We start from the raw sequence: 25812 nt of genomic DNA on the forward strand, positions 1-25812 counted from the left end.
TTAACATTTCACGATGTTTTTTCCTTATCTGGCTTGTGTGCATCCTATTTTTATAGTTATTCATTTGAATTATATCTGTCGGGTAGTGTTGATGAAAGTTCGAAAAGATGAAGAAAATTTGTGAAAAAAAAGTCAACAAGTGGATGTCATGTAAGCAAGACCCTTGAATGAGTGCCGGTAAAAAGGAGAACAGTGGTCGAAGTTGAGCCAAAGGCCAAATAAAAGAACCCTTGCATATGTGTTTTAGCCGCTGATTAGAGATTTATGAAGTCGAGAAATTACGTCACTATCACGCACGCACCCACACGAGCGTGTATTCGAGCGAGGGTTTATGAGGAAGTTGAATGAGAAAATTCTATCACTACCACGCATGCAACCACGCGAGCATGCCTTCGAGTGTGGGATACCATAAGGAAAAAAAATCAGATTTTTGAATCCTTTCCTATTGGAACTCTATATTCTTCTTCTCAAATATATTGTGGCTCTATTTTGAGATATTTTTTGGGGCTTTTTGAAGAAAATATAAATAAAGAAGCCCAAAAAATGGAGAATCACTTTTGACATTGACGGCTAGAGTTTGGAAGAAAGGAATGACAGCTTAAGGACGTCATTCAAGCTGAGATTTTCAATCTCTCTCTTCTTGAATATTATTTTCATGGACTTATTTCTTTATTTCGAAATTTATGGAGTAATTTATTTTGACTGAGGGCTCTTCCCACCGACCAAGATGGCATAGTTACTTCGTGATATTATATCATTTAAGCAAAAGGATGGGGAGACTCTAAATTCATCTTAGGCAAGATTCAAAAAAAAAAACGTTGGGGATGTGTCCGCAACATGGCCTTTCAGCATGCCAACAAGTCCAAACCTTCTACAATGGACCTGAATCATCTGTACGTTCTATGTTAGATGCAACATCAAATGGCGGCTTGTTCAGAAAGACTCCAACACCAGCTTGGGAGATAATTTCCAATATGGCCAAATTAATGTGAGTTGGCTAGATGCTAAGCGAGAAAAAAAGGCTGGAGTACTTAAAATGGTTGCTTTGATAGCGCTCACAGATAAGATTGATGTTTTGACTCGCCATTTGTCTCAGCTGCAGTCAAATAGAGTGAACCAAGTTCAAGGAGTATTCATAGAGGAGCAAGCAATGTTTGACACCGGAAAAAAAAAATTGTGGGGAATTAAGGACAACAACAATACAATCCTTATGGAAACATCTATAATCCGGGATAAATCTGAAAGGAATATTTTATTCCTTATTTATTTTTTTCTAAATTGATATTATCAATTTAAGATTTTGCCTTTCTAGAATATATGATATTCTTTGATTTATTTCTAGATTATAAAATTTGTTTGATTTTTTTCTAGGTGATAAGATTGTGGTTGATTTATCTCTAGATATTATAAGATTTGTTTTTAATATTACTTTTATATCTAAGATATTTTATCATTGTTTAAAAGAATTTAATATCTAATCAAATCTTGTTTCCATATTTTCTATGACTCTTTTTCTAGGCCAAGCAAATGTTATATATAACTTCAACTTCACGGCCGCATGAAGAGTGGAGAGGAGAGAGTTAGAGAAGTGAGTCTTTTTCGTTTGAAGCTTTTTGTGTGAGTCTTTTGGTGTGACTCTTTCGTGAGGTCGGCAAAGGAGCGCATACATAGAAGAAAAATACAAAAGCCAAGCCTATTTTGATGAGACGTTTTTGTGTGATCGGATGATCACTTTACAGTGTATGAGAGCTGCTGGATTTTTCTGAACACACAGAGAGTTCAGATATTGAAGATTTTGTGTGATTGATTCACATAGACGCAGAGTGTTGATCGAAGAGTGTATTCGTTTGGTTTTAAGCAACACGCCTTTTTATTTTATGCATCTAGTTTTTATGTGATTTATTTTGATGCATTTTTAATTCCTTGGAGTATCAAGGAATTTGGTTTTGTTTTCTCACTAGTATTGTTTTGGTGTAAACGATTTACATATTTTTCTAGTGAAATTTTTGCCATGAGGCATCGCACAAGTATTCGTACTTGTGCATAATTTAAAACTGGTGTTTATTTATTAAAGTTATATTTGTGTGTTAATACTTAATTTCCGCTGCATGTTGTGTGCTCGTGTTAACAATACCAGAGCACAACACTAACTTCTGATACACACATTATAATATTTCAATTAATTTCCTGTACGTTTATGAACAACAATTCCTTACAAGTGGTATCAGAGCCAACGCTTGATACACTAAGTGATTGATTCTGGTTTATTGTTGTTTTTGTTTGCAGGAAATTTTACAGAATCCCAATGGACGTACTGTCTACAAACACTGCTGTTTTGAAGGGAAAATGCTGGCTGCAAGTCAACCCGCACGGTGTTGCCTCTGGTGTTGCAACACCGGGCCGCAACACCACTTCAAAATCCTTGTGTTTCAATGCTAAATCTCACAATGACTCAAGTAATCATGAAATCCAGGATACTGATTCTGATGAACTCACCTTTGAAAGTGTGCAGGCTATGTATGAAGAGCTATACGAAGATTGGATCAAAAGAAATAAAATAAATTCTATGCTCTCAAAGGAAAATACTGAGTTAAAGAGTAGCATATCTCGACTGGAAGTCTTGTTGAGTAAGAAGGACCTCGAACTGTGCAAAGTTAAGGATGGTCTTGAGAAGGCCACAAAGACTATTGCTAAATTCAGCTCAAGTCCATCAAAACTTGACTCAATGCTAACTATGGGAAAGGACAACAGAACTGGTCTTGGATATGTTGAAAGCACATATGAACATGGTGAAACTTCCAACTCTAAATCAAAATCAACCGTGTTTGTAAAGGCAAGTGAAGACTGCTCTGTCCCCTTAATAGTGAAACCTCCCATGAAGACTCTGTCAATCTCAAAGCAAGCCTCGGAACGATTGCTGAAACAAAACAGAGCTTCCTCTTCTCATTTGAAAGTTGACCCGCCAGTGAAGATGCCACAAACCAAGAAGCCAGTGTCAACTTCTAAATCAAAGCAAAGAAAGCGACATTTTATTTGCCACTACTGTCATAAGCCAGGTCACATCAAACCTTTCTGTTTTAAACTGAGAAATGACTATATGAACTGGCATGCAAATTTGGTGTTGCCCAACACCAGGCGCAACACAACAGTCAAGAAACATCCTGTGAAGAAAGTTTGGGTACCAAAAGTTGTTATTCATTGCAATGTCATTTATACTTCTTTAAAAACTAACATTGCAGGTGCATGGTACTTTGACAGTGGGTGCTCACACCACATGACCGGATCTAAAGAACACCTCACGGATTATGTTGAAGTAAAAAGTGGGCGTGTAACCTATGGTGGTGGTGCTAAAGGAAGAATTGTAGGCAAAAGAACCCTGAATGTTGACGGACATCCTGAACTTCATAATGTTCTACACGTTGAAGGACTTAACTCAAACTTAATAAGCATAAGTCAACTTTGTAACAATGATTTATATGTTAAGTTCAATAAAAATAATTGTGAAGTTTTTAATGATGTCAATGTTTGTGTAATGTCAGGTACTCGTTCTGCTGACAATCGCTATCAATTGGGAGAAGGTGATGGTTGCCTAAATGCCAAGATCTGGCAGTTAAAAAACCGGAGGATGATGTAGAATAATTGCTGGATATAAGTGAGCCACTGACCAGAAACAGTGTTGAGTCTGGTGTTGAGACCAGTGAAGCAACACCAAGCACAACACCGCCTCTGAACTAAACAGAAATTGTGGATAATGATAACTGTGATAATGATGATGTGGTGATCAATTGTGAAAGAGAAATTCCCAACAAGATTCAGAAGAATCATCCATCATCACAAATCATTGGTGAATTACATGATGGTGTGCAAACAAGAAACAAAGAAAAGGTGGACTACCGCAAAATGATTGGTTTAATATGATTGAGCTCCATGTTTTCCCAGGTAAGTCACTCGTGTTTTGTGCCTCAAATTGAACCCAAGAATAATAATAATGGCATTTTGAATGAGGAAGCCTATGTCAGTCAACCTAAGGGATTTGAACATCCTCACCACGTGGACTATGTCTACAAATTGAAGAAGGCCCTGTATGGACTGAAACAGGCTCCACGGGCATGGTACGGTAGGTTAGCTGACAATCTGATAAACTTGGGCTTCAAACGAGGTGAGGTTGACAAAACCCTTTTCATTCAAAAACTGAAATCTGATATTTTGATCTGTCAAGTGTATGTAGATGATATTATTTTCAGTGCTTCATCTCAAATGCTTGTGGATAACTCTGTGGATTGCATGTCATCACAATTCGAAATGAGCATGGTAGGAGAACTAACTTTCTTTCTTGGATTGCAAGTTAAGCAATTACATGATGGTATATTGTGATAACTCAAGTGTTATAGACATTTCTAAGAATCCTGTTCAACACTCTCGAACAAAACACATAGATATAAGACGTCACTTTATTCGAGATTTGGTTGAAAAAGGCATAATTCGACTGGAATTTGTTAGTACTGAGAATCAACTGGCTGATATATTCACGAAACTTTTGGACTTTGAGAGATTTTCCAATCATTCGGAAGTCTCTCAGCATATGCGTACAATAATCACACACACATGTTGTCATTGGTGTTGCCAACACCGGTGACAACACCATTTTTGCATGTCTATTTTTAGGATGTTAGGCATACTGCATAATCATAACCATCTTATTTATTTGTGTAATGTCTGAACAGTGAAGGCAATTTCTGAAAGGTACTCTCTGAGTGTTCATACTTCCAATCAAATGTTGAGGAATAAATTATGCTCAATCCAAGGCATCAAGTAGTTGAGGATATTCATGAAAATCGTGATCTTGTCTAATGTGAAAAAGTGACTTGGAAAATGTGAGCATAAGGAGAAAAACAGAAAATAGGTAAATGAAAAAAATTGTTTAGAAGAAAATGGAAAAAGCTACCTAGAGGAGTCCATTGAAGACCGTTCTTCTAGTGTGGGAGCTACCACTTCTAAGTAAAAATAGTAATGGAAAAAGCTACCTAGGGGAGTCCATTGAAGACCGTTCTTCTAGCGTGGGAGCTACCATTTCTGAATCAAAATAAAATTTTATGGAAGTTTGAATAAAACTCAGTGGTATTGTCAGGAGGTGTTGCCAACACCAAGTTCTGACACAACACAGTTTATACACTTCCTGACATTTTGATAATTCATCATATTGGAGGCATATTTAGGACATGCATATTGATTTTTGTTTCGTGAATTCATCATGTGCAGTGACATATCAGTGTTGACCTATGACAGTTGATAAAAACCTTGATTACCTAGATTTTGAATTTATGTGTATAATTGTGTCATTGAGTTAAAATCGACGTGGGTTTTACTGGATATTCTTTTGAAATCGTCGTAACACGAGTTTGAATCAATTTTACTGTTTGATTTTGGTAATTACTCTTGCTTGTTCTCATTTACCCTTGCAATTTTTTTCTCTCGTGATTTCTCTTGTGCGTCTTTGTGTATAACTCCTGATATACCTCTATAATTTTCTCTCATATTCTACAAGTGGCTGAGTAGATGGTGTTTTGGAAGTTGGCTTACATTGTGGCCAAAAAGGGGGAGTAGCAGAACCAAAAATGACACATAAGAAGATAAAGGATGAATACTTATGTTCTGTCTGTAATGTTGTTTTTGGGTCTCTCTTATATCTGTTTGCGTGATTATTGAATTTTTCTTTCGTATGTCTCCTTATGTTTTCAGGTGTTCTAATGATGGTGTTGACAACACTGTCAACAACACCAGTGCTCTAACATGTTCAATTCAGGGGGAGATGAACTTTGACTCAGGGGGAGACACACTCTAATGCAGGGGGAGCTTAACTGATTGCGATGCTTACCAAGATTATCATTTTTGGATGTTTTGTCCAGAAAGGCAAAAAGGGGGAGATTGAAAGGAATATTTTATTCCTTATTTATTTTTTTCTAAATTGATATTATCAATTTAAGATTTTGCCTTTCTAAACTATAAGATATTCCTTGATTTATTTCTAGATTATAAAATTTGTTTGATTTTTTTCTAGGTGATAAGATCGTGGTTGATTTATCTCTAGATATTATAAGATTTGTTTTTAATATTACTTGTATATCTAAGATATTTTATCTTTGTTTAAAAGAGTTTAATATCTAATCAAATCTTGTTTCCATATTTTCTAGAACTCTTTTTCTAGGTCAAGCAAAGGTTATATATAACTTCAACTTCACGGCCGCATGAAGAGTGGAGAGGAGAGAGTTAGAGAAGAGAGTCTTTTTCGTTTGAAGCTTTTCGTGTGAGTCTTTTGGTGTGACTCTTTCGTGAGGTCGGCAGAGGAGCGCATACATAGAAGAAAAATACAAAAGCCGAGCCTATTTTGATGAGACATTTTTGTGTGATCGGGTGATCACTTTACAGCGTATGAGAGCTGCTGGATTTTTCTGAACACACAGAGAGTTCAGATATTGAAGATTTTCGTGTTGAAGATTTTGTGTAATTGATTCACATATACCGTGTTGCTGATTGGTGTTGCCAACACTTAAGAACAACACTGACGCAGAGTGTTGATCGAAGAGTGTATTCGTTTGGTTTTAAGCAACACGTCTTTTTATTTTATGCATCTAATTTTTATGTGATTTATTTTGATGCATTTTTAATTCCTTGGAGTATCAAGGAATTTGGTTTTGTTTTCTCACTAGTATTGTTTTGGTGTAAACGATTTACATATTTTTCTAATGAAATTTTTGCCATGAGGCATCGCACAAGTATTCGTACTTGTGCATAATTTAAAATTGGTGTTTATTTATTAAAGTTATATTTCTGTGTTAATACTTAATTTTCGCTGCATGTTGTGTACTCGTGTTAACAACACCAGAGCATAACACTAACTTCTGATACACACATTATAATATTTCAATTAATTTCCTGTACGTTTATGAACAACAATTCCTTACAAAATCATCCAAATTTTTCTTGGAATTCTACGGAGAATATGCTAAACCGGCCCCAACCCCAAATGCAGTCAAGACTACCACAACTCCCCTGCACCACCACCAGCAAAACAACAATATGTAGCAATGGTACCTGCTACACCTCAATGATTCAAGCAAGAGGAGTAAAAAGCTGAGTTTTGAAGATGTTATGATGAAATATGTAGTTGGGACTGAAACAAAGATATCAGGAGGTGATACTGAATAAGTTGGAAACTCATTTGGGCCAATTAGCCAACCAGCTAGCCACACGAGTGTCAAGATCATTGCCTAGAAACAGATAAAAGAATCTTAGGTATATAAATGCTATCATGGTAGTGACACAACCACCAAAGGAGGAGTCTGAAGAGACTGCCAAGAGAAAGGATGCAATGAAGCCAAAGCTTGAAGATTCAAAGGAAAGCCTAGCTCTGCAAAATCCTCGACTGCAGTTTAAAAAAGGCAAGTGCTTAGATTCTAATGCCTTAGCTCAAATGCTGGTTTATGATAGCTTCTTGAAGGAAATATCGACAAACAAAAGAAAGTTGAATGATCTTGAGAAGGTTACTCTAATTAAGAATGTTCGTATGTGCTCCAAAACAACCACCAAAATTTTAAGATCAAGAGAGTTTCTCTATACCTTGTGATATTGGAAATATTTCATTTTATAAGGTGTTATGTGATTTAATTTCGCGTATCAATTAATTACCTTATTCACTTGCTAAGAAATTAATTGTAGAATCTTTTGAACAGACCACTGTCTCTTAAGCTTGCAGATCCATCAATAAAATATTCTAGAGGGATAGCGGAAAATGTCTTAGTTAAAGTGGACAAACTCGTATTTCCAGTTGATTTTGTTATTCTTTATATGTACGAGGATTGTAAGGTTCCTTTGATCTTAGGACGCCCTTTTCTAGCCACGAGTAGGGTGTTAATCGATGTGCGTGTAAAAATGAAAAATTGGTCTTGATGATGAATTATGATCAAGTGATGTTCAATAACGTTGATGTTATTGATGTTTGTGTTGGTGAAAGTGTACAAGTAAGAGATGTCACCAATTCACTCTCGTTGAAGATGGAAGGATTGGTTACAAGGCCACAAAATCCACTACTTTTTGTCAAAGAGCTAGCCTACTACACTTAAATCTAAATTCTTTCTTTCTTATTTGAATTATTGTATGGTAGATGATTCAAATATGCATGTAATAGTTTTATCACCTTTGACAGGTAAGAGGATACAAAACTAGCTAGAATCTTACGCGATTATATTCACACAATGGGGTGGAGAAATGATGATATTAAAGGACTTGGACTCAAAGTGATGGTGGATGGAAACACAAATTGGTGGGAATCATGGCATTAACAAACGTAAATCCACGTTAGTGAATGATCCACTTTGTCACCTTGAGCTTGAAAAAGGAATTAAAGTCATGCTATAGACTACAAATTTAGCGTTAATTAGCAGGCAACCCAGTATTTTTGTTTTTTCCTCGTTTATTCCGATTGTATTATATTTTTATCTTTGTTTTTATTTTCTTGGTTTTTATGTTTTCGGATCTCGACGTTGATTTGGGTGTCATATTTGGAACATATTTAAGTGTGAATTGATCGTTGCATTGATAACCATCCGAATAAACCATTTTAGGGAAGTGTTTTGCGTTTATGCTTTCTTGCTTCCATTTTTTTATTTCTCATTACACCGAGGACCACGTAAATTTTGAAGTGTGGACTGAGGTATCTTTTGCAAAAATAGACTTAGAACTTGCAAATTCCTCTAGCAGCATAAATTCTTTTCTAATATTCATTGTGACAATTTGAATATGATTGCGTGAGACCCTGATTTGTTCACTGAGATTTGGATTACAAGAGAGATTTAATTGTGTCTAGTATTGAAATGGAGATATCGTAATTGTAAATTGTAGATACATGGTGTTAACTGTTTTGGGTCAAGATATTGAAATAAATTACATCACTTAGGGCAATGCATATGAATCAATTGTGAATCGGGAAACGTATACACCATAAATGAGAGATGTGAGCTTGTCTGACATTAAAAGAGATGTCTTAGGAATGATTTAGACGATTTTTATCCGTTTGAGCCTTTCGAGCCAACCAAATATATCAGTTCTTTTACCCTTAGATTTCTCTTTGAGCCTAATTTGAAAATCGAGTGAAGTTTATCAAGTGCACACAAATTATCCCCCGCTTTTAAATTTTTTGAAATCTCACATCAACTATCTAACTTTAGAAACTTATAAACTAGCCCTACCAAATTTTGAGGGAAGTAATTTTTGTGAGCTTAAAAGGTTGCAAAAGCTCCAATATTTCAAGAGGAAAAAAAATTATTTGTGGAGGAAGTTTGAATGTGAAAAATGATGAAATTCAATAAAATAGGTGAATCAGAGATGAGAACGCACTATATCGAAAAAAATAACTTCTATAATTTTGGAATTACCTATATTTTATTGTAGATATGATTCGTCACATACCGTTATATACTTATAAATACCTATAAACTGAGCCAAAATCATCCAACATTTAGTGGAAAAATGTACGAATGACAGGTATGTGAAACTTTTCACAAGAGATTGAGTGAAAGCAAAATGAGATATATATTGGAGCGCAATCTTGAAATGAAACACAATTGGCAATTATCATGTTTGACCAACATAATACACTCATGTCATTGTCTTGATCTATCCTCATTAAAGTCCCAAGACTTGAAGTTGTAGTGAAAGTAAATTTCTTGATTTTTGAAGCACTTTTCCTTTAGATGGGTTGATATATTTTGGTGGGTGAATTTGGGGTAGATTATGTCATGTGCTTAAACGAAGCTTTGAATATCTTAATTTTTTTCTAAATTTTGCCAGATGACAATCAAAAGCTAAAGTGTGGGATGTTTGATGAACACAAAAAGTTTTGTTTTTCATTATATTTAATGTTGTTTTGGTGCTTAATTGACTTGTTTGCATCCTATTTTTACGGTTATTAATTTGAATTATATTTTTCGTATAGTGCTGACGAAAGTTCGAAAAGATGAATAAAATTAGTGACAAAGTCAACAAACGAATGTCATGCAAGCAAAGCCCTCGAAAAGTGCCTAAAAAGAGGGAGCAGAATGGTCGAAGTTGAGCCAAGTATCAGAAAGAACCCCACATGTACACCCTTAAGCCGTAGACTTGAAATTTATGAAGTGGAGAAATTATGCCACTACCGCGCAGGCACCCATGCAGAGTGCATGCGACTGAAGATTCTTATGACTCCAATGACTACAACATAATCGACCATTTACAGCTTATACTTAATCAATGTCTCAAGTTTGAAATGAGATTTCGGATTTGAAATTCGATTGCATTCTCTCCTGACTCAAAAAATACTATTATTATAAGAATATATCAGTTATCGCAAAATTAGGATGGATCGATAGATTTTAAATTTATAAATTTTAAATGTATTTTTGTTGTCGAGATAAATAAGATCATAAACTTAAAATACACGTCTTATATGTTTATATAATATTTCATATTAATTAAGATGAATTTCAAGTTCATTCAATAATGATGTCATTTAAAATTTACTCAATAATGATGTCATTTGAAATACATTATACTTTATATTATTAATGTGTAAATAATTAATTTGTAAATTTAAAATTTGATTAATAATCGAAATTAAGAATTTTAAATCTATCTTCTCAATTGCACCTTTAGATTTCTTTTAGATTGAAAGAAATGGATTTGAGAATATATGCAAAAATTCAGAATCAACAAGAAAAAAAGTGACCCATAAAAGAAGTCAATGGCAACTAGTTTCCTAAATGCCAAATTCAAATCCAACCAAATTTTGATTACATGCGAAAAACAGGGTATTGTGCGAATATCACAAGTAATTCTACAAAAAATATGACAACATAGAATCAGTCCTGCCGAAACAGAAGCTATGGTGGATGAAAGCTGTCTCGAATCAGATCGAGCTTAGCAATGAGGGGAAAAAGGTATAGTTCTTTACAACAATAAAACCTGTGTACCAGAAGTATTAAATCTCTCACAATCTGCCCAACTCAATATGGATGGGCAGCAATCGCATTCTTCTAATAAAGATCACATCTCAGAAACAGACCACATATATGCTTCCATCTCTGTAGCTCGTTTTTCATTCGTCCTTTTAAACATTTCTTTCTCATATCCTACACAACAGAAGCGGCAAAAGACATTATAAACTTCCATCCATTTTCATATATATTCAACGCACATTAGATGCCGCATTCTTATTTATTAAAATTTCTAGATATGGAGTGTGGATAGGTGAAACGGTAGCAAAGAGCTCACCATTACTGCGGTCTACACCATCCCAGTGTCTTCCTGGTTTGATTCCATACCGGTTTGGAGCAGCTTCAAGTCTTCTCTTTATCCAGCTGTGACTCGGGATTTCCTGGGGAATTATGAATCCAGATTCTTTCATCTTCTCACTCTCACCAAGGTCTGGAAGAACAGGCAGAGAGTGCTTCCTCTGTAAGAGCAAATCTATTCGAGTAAGCCAAGAACCAGTTGGGTTGATAACAGTGTAGTTCAGAGAATAGAATTACCCATTTTAAAACAAAGTATAAATGATATACAACCTACCGTCACCAAATGTGCCATAGGATCACCCCATCTAACTCTTTCCTTCAGCATTCTGTCTAGATCAGCGTCATCCCTAGAGAAAAGTCAAACTGAAAATAAGTATAACACACTAAGCCTTCCTATTTCATAAGAAACAGCAACAAAGCACCGAAATCCGAATCAACAAGACGATGTAATTAATATTTACAGGAAAAGCTGCTATCTAAATAAAGATGGACTTTTTTGGATGGGAATCCAAATGAAAACGAAATTGATTCTCAATTGGTTAGTTCTTTATCAAGAATATTATTAGACAGAACTCTAAGGATGTACTCTGGCAATAGAAAGAAGGATTAACACGGATATACCCTAAAACCCTCTTCCTCTCCCCCTCTTGGACACCATATAGTGTTCCCCTATCATTAAACCCATAGTTCTAATAAGGACTGAACTGTGATATTTTCCAGAACTGATGAAAATTCACAGAGTTACTAAATCAAGTAAACCAACCAAATCATAATCAAATAATCATAGCATTTCCAATTTTAACACGCAAGTAAATTCACATTATGTGTGGGTGCGGGGTGCTTCGAGCATCCATGCACTGAAAATAAACTTAACCACATCTAAGGAGAAAACAAATTATACTGACTTAATCTATTTTTCAAATTTTACAGGAAGAAAGTGAGGTGCCAGCGAAACCTACCGAATTAGTTGCTGGACATTCAAGACAAGGGTGGAATACTTGTCGATGTTGCTAAGGATAAGTTAACTTGTTTATGAATGTATTCTATGAGAAACCAGCTTCAACCACATTATTGATGATCAAGACATTCCAATATTGCGAGAATATTAGCTCTTCATGTTTCCGCATCTCATTTGAACATGACTGGCATATTTACTTCTAAATTATATTTGAACGGATTCCTCTTGATCCTTTCTATTACCTGCTCCGTGCAAATGGTTTATCCTTCTCTGATTTGTATTCCTCAAGTTTAGCTTCAGCTTCCCGCTTTTGAGCCAATCCTTTAACCCATTCCAGCTTTATTTCCTGAAGGTAAATCATGGTCATCACTTGAAAAAAAAAAACATGTATCATTAAATGTGAGACATCCAAGGCAAAACGACAGGCATAAGATACATATACATCTGCGGAGTTCATTCAAGCCATGATATGGGTATTACAGAGACTAACGCGATATTATCAGAAAATAATAATTATGATAAAGAAAAACATGATGAAAGAAATACGCGAACAAGTACTACAAGGCCTTTGGTCTCAAACTAACGAACAAACATGCAGAAGCAATTGTTTAGCCAAGTTGTGATATAAAAAATGCATTTGTTTCAAAGCGAAGTGCATATCCTAATTTTTTCACATACAATATTATAACTATTATTATCACTGTGATAACTTCAATAAACAAAATTATAATAATCAGCCGAGTTCAGCAATGAAACGATAAAGCATAATAAGATATGGTGCAGAGATAAACCCTCCGATATAGCGTGATAACTAAACTAAACCCCAAATCCCATGTACTCTATAAATCTCACCAAGGCCCCTAACCATATGTATAGTCATAAACTAAACATGCCCAACATTCCATATACTCATATCCTTGTCCATTACCTAAAAAGTGTTCATATAGGGTGAGCGAAAAAGAGCTCACTACAGTCCCCACTATTCAAGCAGCTACCCATGTCATGATGTTGAATCGCATGCTCAATATGACAATAGCATATACATAAACATACATGATGCTTGTGAGTCACTCAGAAACACATACTGACACATTTAGAGTTCAAATGGCCTTACACAAGCTCATATTCACTGCTACTAGGAAAAATTCAAATCAACACGCATGTGGGACTTCTGAGCAGGGAAACTAGCAACTGCCAGCTTCAGATGCACGTTCAGGATGGATTAGGAAATCAGAAAACAGGAAGGGGGATGAAATGAATTAAGCAACAGCACTGGTGCAGAATTCTTGATTATCCATTAATAACTAATGCCCCAGAACTGAAAAGGAAATGCAGACAGAAACACATTTAACTCACGGTCCATTAAGCCTGGATGTACCTAATATCCTGAAGAATTAAATGTAGGCTGGTCAAAGACAGTAAATGACAGTCAAGTATGCCAAGTATGACAAAACTGGTGAATTCTTATCAAAATGATATTTTAGCAGACCGACCACTGAATGTTCATTTAACATTTAGATAATTTCTGGTACAATCCTCTTAGTAATGCTGATATACAAAACAATAAAAGAAAACAAAGGGGTGGGAAGGACGATACTACATGAAAAAGTAAGCCATGTTCATGAAAAAAATTTCCAGTATCTTGGAGTTCAAAAAAGATAAACAAAAGTGGCACCTTAGGCTTCTCTTCTTTCTTCTTTTTATCCTTCTGAGATTTTAAAAACTCCTCCTTTGACATTCGTTCGCCTGCAACAGAAAGGATATAGCATATCATGTTTTTTTCCTGCTGAAAAATGGCATACGACCAAAGAAGATACATTTTCTCACCTGTAGATTTGTTTCGGTATACAGCTTCAGCATTTCGGCCACTTACAGAAGGATCCATTTCTTTGAATCTACAGAAACATGAGTTTTGGACTTAGGTTGAGAATCTGAGGAAGCATAGGAAATAAGCTAAATAAATATATCTTTGTAAAGTGGGATGTAATTATTCATAGATTAATGTTAATCCACGCATTTCAACCTCATATGGTGCCAAAAGGAGACTCAGCAACTAACACATATAACAAAGTAAATAAAGCACCACAGGGTGGATTAATACGGAAACCTGAAGTTATCTCTCTATGTGATACAACTCATACAAGTATTTTTTTTGGTTAAAACTCCTTCAGAATGCTTTCTCTATGTCCTCCATCTATCCATAAACTTGGCTATATAATAAAATACAGCAAAAACAAGACAAAACCCATTTATAACATGCTATCCCCATATTCTATTCCAACATAACATCATTTCTTAAACCAAGTTCTGAGAGTCAAATATGAATATATGCTTGAGCCTTGAAGCTCTACTAACTCTTCTAACTCAGAAAAATATTTGAATGTAGTTGAAGTTCAAGTAAGTTCCGTATCATTCTTCAGGGGGGTCAAAATCAGACCAAACAAATATTCCATGGGGAAAAGACGGATGTTTGAGCAGTAGAGAGAAGATCTCGGACACAATATTAATGAAAACATAATAGTTACCTTAGCAAATCTTCCTTTTTCTTTCTATCAATTTCTTCTTTAATATCCACACCAGACACTAAACCAGTCTTTGCACGATCAATCAAAAGAGGCAATTCTTTACGTCTCTTTCTTGGGGGAGAAAGATCAGAAACTGAAGAAGTTGAATTTACAGTGTCATCACCCGTTTTGAATATTGACTTACTAGTAGAGATATGCATGAAATCTGTTTTACCATTCTTGATCTTTCTTGGAAGCGAAAGATCTGTCGCTGAAGAAGCATGGGAGTCATCTCGATATCCAGAGCCACGAGGAGCACGACGAGGAGGAGAAACATCTGAATCCATGTCCCCAGTATGTGAAGACTTTCTTCTAGGCTCCGGAGATGACTTAAACTTATCCATTTGCCTACGAGGTGGGGACAAGTCTGAAACTACTTTATTGGGATCTGAAGCTTCATTATAGGGATCATGTGAAGGTGAATCACAACGGGCTCTCTGGCCCCTTGAGACATGCGTTTTTTTGGCTTCTGGAGAAGCACTATGGAAATGCTTGCGCAGCTGCCGAGGTGTAGATAAATCGACATCTGACACACTGACAGGCTCTTGATTAGGTTTAGGTGATGGAGTGTCATTTCGATGCCGTCTTTTGGGAGGAGGATAAATATCAGAATTCTGGTTTTCTATCTCCAAATTTTTAGAATTCTGAGATACAGAAACCCAACCACTTCCATCCTCAGAAATGGCCCCAAAAGGACGCCTGGATCTGAGTTGCTCCAGTCGTTTCATATGCTTAACTTCAATATCTTCATCAACCTGAGGCTTATCTTCATCTATAACAGGTTTGATTATGGTAATTGACATAATTGAGCCAAAAATTGTGATCATAGGCTGAAAAAAATGTCTATTTGTAGTTACCTGCTGAATCTTCTTCTTCATTGAGTTTCACTGGCCTTTGCCAGGTAGGATCTTCATCCACAATAAGAACACCTTCAGAAACAGGTTTACCCTTTTTTATCTTCTTCTTCTTTTTCTTTTCTGCATCATCGTTACTTGTGTATTTCTTAAGGTAGTCTTTAAGTGACGTCGACTTTGAAGACATATCAACCATATTCACAAGAAGTTTCAGCTTTATCAAGAAAAAGTAAAGTATTATGATTCAGTTGATTAATTAACACATGTATGTATATCCCAGGGGTGGGGTGTGGACTTCAAATATTCAATAAGAAAAATTACACCCTAGACCCAACAAGCAAATGAATCAACATGAACTCAGATTTCTCTCATTTAACAAACAAATATAGTCACACGATACAATGACACTAATACACTCCAAACAGAAAATCAAATTAAGCTACTTTACTTTCAGCTCCAGAAACAAACAAACAAAAAAAATTACAGAGATCTTGCCTAACATAACAGAACAGCCAGTTCTTATATGTGGCTTTTAAACAAGGCAGATAAGGTATAACAAAATTCAGAGCAATTAATACTGAAGTAAACACCTTGGGAGTGAAAGGCAAATGAAAAATCCATCGAGTTTCGCCAAAAAAAATAAAATAAAAGATCACTAATTGACTGAGAAAATACAAATTGGTTTTTGAATTTTCTTTGAGAAGCAATATAAACTGAATTTAAGAATTACAAATACCTGAATTGAAATTGGCTTCTAGCAGAGCAGGCAGGTAACACAAAACCCTAGAAGAAAATTTTAGAGCACCATTGGTGTCCCGTGAGCATCTCAAACCGCGCAAAGCTCGTGTGCCTGAATTCGGTTTTAACGAAAAAAAACTGGATTCGTTTTTTGTCATTTGATATTGTCTCTTGGTCCATTTTTCAAATATCTTCTATGGTTTATCGATATTTTAAAAACAAAAACAAAAACAAAAAGTTTGATGGGTAAATTGTAGATAAATCTCTGGAACACAATTCAAATTTATTCTAACTTCTTATATCTAAAAACATATGTTTAAACTCTCTAAAAGGTTAAAAATGACATAAATACCCCTTATAATTATATTTTCTAATGATTGATTTTCTGGGCCTAAAAATGGTATCAGAGACATATGTTGATTTATTTCAAACTCAAAAATTATTATTATAAAGTAACTAAATGTTTGAGGAGGGGAATTTCAAAAAATTATGAATCCGAACTTATGTTCGAGAAAAATAATTTACAAAAATTATTCCAATATTTTGGAATATATACAATAGCATCTAATTATTGTTGGATATCAGGAGCAGAAAGGGACGCTACAACACCCTCAGGTAAACTTATGATTCAAGCAAATAAGTTTCTGGAGATAGTACTAGATTCCTCTAAACTCTCTTCGGATCTTAGGGAAATCCAGAAAATGGTATAAAATTATGGCAATATGATATTTTGTACCCCAACGAGTTGATAAAATCCTTGAAAACCAAGAAGAAATTCTTGGAATTTAAAGGATATTCAAACCAGAATTCAAAAACCAGAATAACAAACCAGTTCTAGTAAAAGAACTTCAGGAGGATGGTTACCACCATCATTTGGCAGTGAACATTTGTTACATCAACAAGGAAACGCCAGAGTGGTGTCAAAACCTTTAACTGAAGAAGATAAGATGATCAATCTAATTAAATATGTCTCAGAAAAGAAATTAATATGATGACAACTTTAGAAAGGATTGGTCTAGAGGATCTACAAGAGCTTGCGGAATCTTTCGCAAATCTCAAAGTTATAAATCTGAAGATGAACACAGCAGGAGGTGAAATACCTGCTATAACCTGGTCATCTTCTCAGGAACCACCAAGGAAAAGTGTGGGATCTCAAAATATAAACATGAGAGAATCTCAACCCGATTTCCATACTGGTGGAGGATCACTTCCAGCGGGAACAAAGACAAGGAGAAGTCAAATTCCATTGCACCAAACACCCTATGGGAAAACTGTTTTAGATCATATACATCTTTATGGGGTTATGCTTAACCTTGATGTATTAGATTTTAAAAACAGAGAAGATCTCATAGATGACTGAACATCTGCTATGAGAATCGCAGCATGAACACTTGATCTCAACAGAGAAGGATTCGTTAAACTTTTAGAAATGAGTCTTATGGGATCAGTAAAAATTGTTTGGGACATGACTTCATTGGAAACAAAAGAGTCAGTCTTAGCTGGTAAATCTCTCAGTGAGATCGCTGGAAAAATGGCTACCCTATTCAAAGCACAATTTATATGGGTAGACTATTTTAATAGTCAAGATAAAGAGAAGATGAAGAAATATACTCAAGCTCTATATAGTCTTGAATTACATGATATATGCTTAGTGGATGAATACATTATGTTATTCACTAAATATAGATAGAATTCAGGAGTCGAAGAAGATATAGCTATGCAGCTTTTCTTCGCCAAAATGCCAAGTCCCTGGAGAAAAATGCTCATAAGAGAATACGTACCTAGAAATTCATATACGTTGGCACAAAGAGCCTCTTTTCTCAAAGGAAAATTGGCAGAATTGTGCCATATGGCAGCATTACAAAGGAATTACAAACGCTTAAAGGGTATCAACAAAAGAACTCATTTGTGTTGTAAGGAAATTAATCTTCCAACAATTATTGGAAGTAAACCACAGAAGCATAAAAAAAAAAGTTTTAGTACTCATCCTTATGCTCGAAGTGGAAATAGTTCTTGGAAACCAATAACAGTATGGTCTAGACAGAAAGCCAGATCTTATAAATCTGAGCAAAGAAGTTGACCATCAAGAAGTAGGATATCATCCCAAGCATCGAGTACATCTCGAAACACAGGAAGAACACCCACTAAGAAAACTTTCAGGATAGCTCATACTCGAGCCAATGAAAGTTTCAAAGATTGTAATTGCTAGACATCTGGAGCAAGAGGCCATATCTCGACCAACTGTACAGAGAATGAAAAAAGAGGTATTAAACGCTTCGATCCAACCTCGGACATTGAAGAAACAGTTTATTATCAAGATCTTATTCTGGTATACCGATTCGAGGATATTGCCTCAGATGAAAGTATATATGAAGAAGAAGAAGTCTTAAGTCAAGGAGAATCTGATGGAACTGAATCAGAATCTGACTGAAGATGAAGTGTTTCGACATGAAACACATGAAGATTTGTCTGGTTTCTTTAGCCAGACAACAATATCTCATAACATGGTCCAAAAGATTATGAGAGAAAATCCTAGTCTTCAGAGATATCAAGGATTCTCTGCAGGACAGGTAGAAAAGTTCTTAGGAAGTCTTGGCCTAAGAAACAGAAAGCATCATCTAATCTATAAAGTTTCTAGAAGGGAAATGGCAATCCCGATGGAACTTATGGGAAATAGAATGGAGATGCAGTTAATTCCTTCCGAAGAAATTAAGGAGGAATTACAAAAACTCAAGATAGAAGTATCAAGAACTATGTCTTGGATTCATATTGGAGCAATCCAGATTATGATAAAAGCTACTTTCAAAGAAGGAATAGATTCACCCATCGATATTGCTATATGCGATAAAATAATGGAGAACCTTCAAGATTCAGTACCGGGAACTATCTTAAGAAATCTCTGCGCAGGAAAAATTGTAGTAGTAATCTATCCAAGGATAGCCTACAACTTGGTCGATCGAGAATTTAGCCGAGCCTTGAGATTACATCAAATTTTCAAGGAAAAAAAGCTGATGAAAAAAGGCAATAGATCATATTCTATTACTTATCAGATTTCATATGCTATATCTAATACACATCATTCCGAGTTGTTTATTAGAAATGAGTTCATTGAAATACCTGATATATTCGAAAAAGTTGCCCAGGCAATTTATCCAGAACGAGTTGAGTTTTCTTTAATACAGGAAACATATATCCAAATACAAGACAAACCGATTCTACAAAGGAATCAAAGTCTTAGATTGGAATAAAAAAGACTATCTTTTCAGGAAGATAGAATTACAAGTTACAGGTGGTGAAAAATGCATGTCTAAGAAACCCAACAGGAGCTAAAAAGTTTTTCTACAATAGGAAAACTTAGATGACCGGAAGGGTGGAAGGAAGTAGAAATAATATTTGATATTACGAAGCAAAGGAATCAATTTCCTTGTAATACATTATACTATTTGGAACAACCTATGATAGAAACTTACCAAGGACTGATTAATATCGGCGAATTGAAAGTTCATATTCAAGGAATTTCAGGGAAAGAATCAGATCGACTGATTCTTGGACTAGAGTTTTTCGAGGAACACAAACCTTGGAAACGTCTAGAGTACGGAATGGAGTTTATGACAGATAACAAAATGTGAAAAATCCAATGACCACAAGCTCATTCTCCATATACATCCCAGTAGGAATGTTATATGAACAATATAAGGCGGAATATTTTGCTGCTTCTATTGATTCATGTGCTGGAATATGTACAGCAAAACGAGGAGTTTTTCCAAATAATTTGGAAGAAGAATTACCAAAGATTGCTGGAAGAGATTTTCCAAAAGAATCTTAATCTTATGCAAAGGAATTAAGATGACTGAAATCATGATTGGCGGTGCTGAACAAACACCTTGATACAAGGTAAAAACACCACCAATTTATTTTCATGATACAAGAGCTGACATATTGTTAGGAAATAATTTCTTACACATGTTCAAGTCCTATACTCAAGAAAATGAGACTAGACGATTAGTGTTAACACCCTGTGATCACAAAATCATAATCCAGAGACTACGAGAGGCATTTTTACATAAAATTGCCGATCCAGTTTCGCAGCAAGCGTGGTGATGAAGGAAAACTTCTGAACCCAAAAATGAAAGATTCAAGACGGTTTGGAGAAACAATGCTCCAATTAAGAGCAGATAAAAAAACTCCAACCAGAAAATATAGAATGCCTTAAGATAACTCTATAGATGAATGAAGTAGAGTTTTAATCTAAGGTATCATTGGAAAATGTCAAGAAAAGGATCAAAGAAAATTACAATGAAGATCCCTTGGCATTGTGGGACAGAAATCAACTCAAAGCTTGCCTTAAAATTAAAGAAGGCAAAGAGTATGAATTTGTCCGTTGCAAGCCTATCCCAATGAATATAATTGATCAAAGGGATATGCAGATTATAATCAGGGAACATTTGGACCTTGGTTTAATCAAAACAGAAATGTCACCATATAGCAGTCCAGGTTTTCTGGTAAGAAATCATGGTGAGATAAAACGAGGTAAACCCAGATTGGTTATTAATTATCAAGAAATTAATAAGATTCTGGAGTTTGATGTGTATTTTATACCTAGTAGAGAACATCTAATCAGTTGCATACGCAATGCCAAGATCTTCTCTAAATTCGATTGTAAGTCTGGTTTTTATCAGATTCGAATGCAGGATGAAATCAAAAAATTCACAGCTTTCTCCACACCCCAAAGACATTATATTTGGGAGGTATTGTCAATGGGATTGGCTAATTCACCTCATATATTTCAAAGGAAAATGGATAATCTTTTTAAAGATTATTTTAAATTTATGTTTGTTTATATTGACGATGTTTTGATAGCATCTAAAAATATGGAAGAACATGTTAAACAATTGGAGATTTTCTCTAATGTTTGCAAAAAAGAAGGACTAGTTTTTATCTTAAAAGAAAGCAGTCATTGCAACAAAAAAGATTGAATTCCTCGGAATTGAAATCGATGAGTCATGAATAATTCTGCTAGAACGCATAGTCGAAAATGTGCATAATTTTCCAGATAATCTCAAAGACAAGAAGCAACTTTAAAGTTTCTTAGGAGTTATTAATTTTGTTGGGATGTTTATTAAAAACTTAGCAAAACATAGAAAGGTGTTTAGTCCATTATTGAAAAAAGATTCTAGATTTATATGGACAGAAGAACACACAAAGGGACTAAGCCAATTAAAAGAGATTTGTAAAAATCTCCCGAAAATGACTATTCTTCAAGATGAAGATGATCTGGTATTGTACACAGATGCCAGTGATCATTGGTGGGCAGCAGTTCTTACCAAGATCACACCCGATGGAGAACAACCATGCAGATATTGTAGTGGTTTATTCTCAGATACAGAAGCCATAAGATGACATATCAACGAGAAAGAATTTTATGCAGTAAAAAGGGCTTTTGAAAAATGGCCATTATTTTTATTTGCAAAAAAATTTACTTTGAAAGTTGATAATACACAGGTGAAAGCTTTTCTGAGAAACAAAATTGAATCCAAACCAGAAAAAGCTAGACTTTTAAGATGGCAAGCTTTATGTCAAAATTATATTTTTGATATAATTATTATTAAATCTCATGGAAATATTCTTGCAGATTTTTTAACAAGAGATGGACAGTATTGACATTGATGTTATTATCAAAATGCAGAGGCATTTGAGGGAACACCTTGAAATGCTTCAAACCGAGTTTAACAAGTTAGCAATGAACGCGGAAACTGAGGGAAGGCTTCAACAAGCAGATAAGAGAATTGTCTCTGACGGAATCACATGATGTTTACAGGCATATACTCAGTTATGGTCTGTGACACAAATGACTATCCTCCAAGGAATCGAGAAGCCATTGGTTTTCCGTATGGAGAGTTTTCGAGTACATGACTTTATACCTGGAGCAGGGGATTCACGTACTTCTAGCACAAGTGTTAAGCCGAGATCATCTTCTGATGAGTCGGCCAAAACAAAAATTGAAACTCCAGATTCTAATCTCGAGTCTTCAAGTCAACCCTTCACCTCGGGGATTGAAGAGGGAGAGATCAACCTTAGACCCAATATTGATAGGGGCAAAGCTAAGGTTGTTACTAATGAAGCTGCGATTTCTCCATTCCAGGTTTACCAATAGACTTGGGAGAAATTAAACACAAGAATTGACATCAACCCAGCCATGATTCGAGTTGATGTTGCAGGAAAATATCCTAGGGTATGAATAAAACAAAATTCATATCCAAAAGAGATCAAAGCCTGGTATGAATTTGGGGCTCTTGCCTCAGTTTATACTACTTCACCCAATTTCCCGGAGATTTCAGCATTACCAAAGTGGATACAGGAAGCGGTACATGAAACTTGGATGAACAATGATCATTTGTCTAGAGGAGATATTCTGGAACTGTATTTTTTCAGTACAGCACCAGAACCAGCAGGAAAAAGGATCACACGAAGCCTTTCATTTTATCAAGCTAAGGAGGCCAGAAATTCATCAAAGATCCTCCTACAAACGAAACACCCCTAGTCTCTTCATTAAATGAAGATGATATATCTACCAGGAGAGCATGGAGAGTTTGAGTCTGTCTAACAGAGATGGACAAAGTCAAGTATCCATTTAAGTTTTACCAAAATTCTGTAAATAGATCTTTCCTGTTGAATACAATGACAGGAAAAACAACGAGCTTCGCAGAAGATCTGTTCGAAAAGAAAAAAAATCTTCTGTGGAACAGCAAGCTACCGGCAAGCAAAGAGACTTGCCGAAAATTCTGTAATATGGCACATGTGGGAAGATGGTAAGAAAACATCTGCCCAAAATACCAGAACCAGAAGGAACCGGAGTTTGGTAAAGGATTCAAGCCGATATCTGATCGGAAAGACTTTACCGAAACCAGTACAAGTGGGGAAGGACCACAATCACGTTTTCCTCGAGGACACAGAAAACCAAAGATTCTCCGACAAAGCTAAAGTGAACATGTGACCATCCCACTAGCAAAAAAAAGGTCCACCATGTGAGTGAAATACAATGACCACCAATAATCGGTGGTAAAGGAAAAAGAACATTGGATTCCCCTATCTTTAAAGATAAAGGAAATCCAATAAAAAGACACAAGTTAGTGGACAGATGACTAACCCACTAAAAAGCAAGAGAATCTGGACCTAATTACATCTATAAATAAAGAGTAAACGGGAACCAAAAAAATAAACAAAGCCGGAAACAATGAATATGTATAAAAATATTTTCAAAGTTTCCAAACGAAGAATCAAAGCTACAAGAAAATCACTGAAGGTTTTCAAAGAGCTATATCAAGTGCTTAAAGAAGCAGGGAACGAGATATCAGCTGATATGATCCAGACGCGTATATACTATTTATGTCAGGAGATGAAATCAGAAGAACAAGTTATTTCTAGATTTATGATCTTGGAAAAATAAAAGTGGAGGGACCACTCAACCACTAAAGAAAGTGATCTAGATGCAAGCTGTAAAGGTTTATTAAGATTTGAAATCCGAGTTTCAAATCCGAAGAAGCCTTCTATAAATAAGGCAGGAAGAAGGAAGTTGGGATCATCGAACATTTCCTCAATTTCTTTCAAAAACAAGTTGTAATATTTTAAGTTTACGTGTTTTATAAGTTCAGCTACTAAACAAGTTTCTCCTCTTCTACAGTAGGTTACTATGTAATAATAAATGTTGGTGTTTGAATAAAGAAAACCTTTGCTCTAGCCCCTCTCATGTATTATTTTCAAAATTTTATTTTTTTTTATCATACACCCTAAGATAGGAAACGAATTAGGGTTGTGCCAAGTGCTGCTGAAGGAATTTGCGTCAGTAACCATCTGTTGCGACTGCGTGGTTAGGCTGTGAGGAGCAGTTTGTAAAACACGGTGGATATAACCAGGTGGCACTCCGGTCAAAGAGGTAAAAGATTTAATTTATATTACGGAAGCATGATGGGTCTTTTAAAAAAAACGATCATTTGAGCATGGTATATAGACTGAAAACTTTGTATAGCTGTATGTCTTAGAGCTATATGCTTCAAGAACAGGCTCGATATGTATAACAATGCCACGTACCAATATAAAGGAGTAAGGGTATTTTTGGAAAATTTAAAATATTGGGGAGTTAAAACAAAGAATTGAAGGGATAAGAAGTTGGGATAAAGTTGAGAGGGGATGTAGGGAGTTATTGAAAGTTTGCCCAAGTTTGATCAGATCTAAATATAAAAAAAATCATTTTATTTTTAATTAGTCTATTTTATGACTAAAATTTGATAAAATTAAATAATATCGAAGTTTTTCTTATATCAAAAAATCAAATTAATTAGACAATAACACTTGTGTCGTCGAATTCAAAATTTTTAAATAATAAAATTTAATACGATATCATAATTTAAAATAATTCCTAAAAATGTATTTTTTTACCTTACTTGAAGTTTTCTAATATTACAAAAAAAAAAAAAAAAAGCACCGATTGATTTTAAAAATCACATCTACATCTCTTCACCTTTATAAGAATGTATAAAATAATAAAAAGGATAAATGTATATAATATCTTCAAAAACATTTCATAAAAAAATTGATTTGTCTACATGTAATATCTTTAATTTAAATACATAAAATTGTAATGGTTTGTTTATTATTTTAAGTTGATCGTATATGATTTAATAGATATAGTTATCACAAAACAAAATTAATTGAGGTAAAAACTTGTGTGAAACGGTCTCACGGGTCGTACTTTGTGATATAAATATCTTATTTGAGTCATCCGTGAAACAGTATTAATTTTATGCTAAGAGTATTACTTTTTATTGTTAATATTGGCAGAGTTGACCCGTCTCACAGATAAAGATTCATGAGATCGTCTCACAAGAGATCTATTCATTAATTAAAATGCATTCAAATTTGATAGTAATTTGAAATCAAAATTTTTAAATATTAAATTTTTTATTTTATCTGAATAATTATTACTAAAAAAATAATTACAAGAAACATTAAAACTTACTGCCAAAAATGTGTTGGTCAAGTTGTAATAAGTGATGTTAATAAAAGCATACGTTTGGAATGTTATAGAAATTTTAAGTATTAAAATATATATTTTTATTGATTCATTGAATAAATAATAGGTATCTTATGATACAATTTTATTGATATTTAACAATGAGATGTGTCAATTATGCTCATATTTATCATAATAATTAATACTTTAACATAATAAATAATATTTTTTCATGAGTGACTCAAATAAAAAATATGTCTCATAAAATTGAATCGTGAGACTATCTCACAAAATTTTATATTTAGTAAACGAGTAAAAATATTAAAAGCATATGGTTGTTATTTTTAAATTCATTTGATTTTTA

General features: G+C 34.7%; 1 protein-coding gene across 3 annotated transcripts; it reads right to left on the reverse strand.

The window, feature by feature from the left end:
- Positions 1-10762: 10762 nt before the first annotated feature.
- Positions 10763-16595, reverse strand: LOC142545901 (uncharacterized). Of its 3 annotated transcripts, XM_075653350.1 has the most exons (10): positions 16437-16595; positions 15704-15914; positions 15022-15618; positions 14808-14940; positions 14110-14177; positions 13958-14028; positions 12525-12628; positions 11599-11671; positions 11305-11485; positions 10763-11162 (listed from the first exon to the last, which is right to left on the reverse strand). In XM_075653350.1, exons 2-10 carry the CDS (start codon positions 15894-15896, stop codon positions 11077-11079), a joined length of 1506 nt encoding a protein of 501 aa, XP_075509465.1. In that variant the 5' UTR covers positions 15897-15914; positions 16437-16595; the 3' UTR covers positions 10763-11076. The 3 variants fall into 3 exon arrangements, with proteins under 3 accessions (XP_075509465.1, XP_075509451.1, XP_075509456.1); XM_075653336.1 differs by having other exon boundaries at positions 14808-15618; XM_075653341.1 differs by lacking the exon at positions 16437-16595 and having other exon boundaries at positions 14808-15618; positions 15704-16136.
- Positions 16596-25812: the final 9217 nt, after the last annotated feature.

The sequence above is a fragment of the Primulina tabacum genome, chromosome 1 (assembly GCF_025594145.1).
Source record: "Primulina tabacum isolate GXHZ01 chromosome 1, ASM2559414v2, whole genome shotgun sequence".
Lineage (NCBI taxonomy): Eukaryota > Viridiplantae > Streptophyta > Magnoliopsida > Lamiales > Gesneriaceae > Primulina > Primulina tabacum.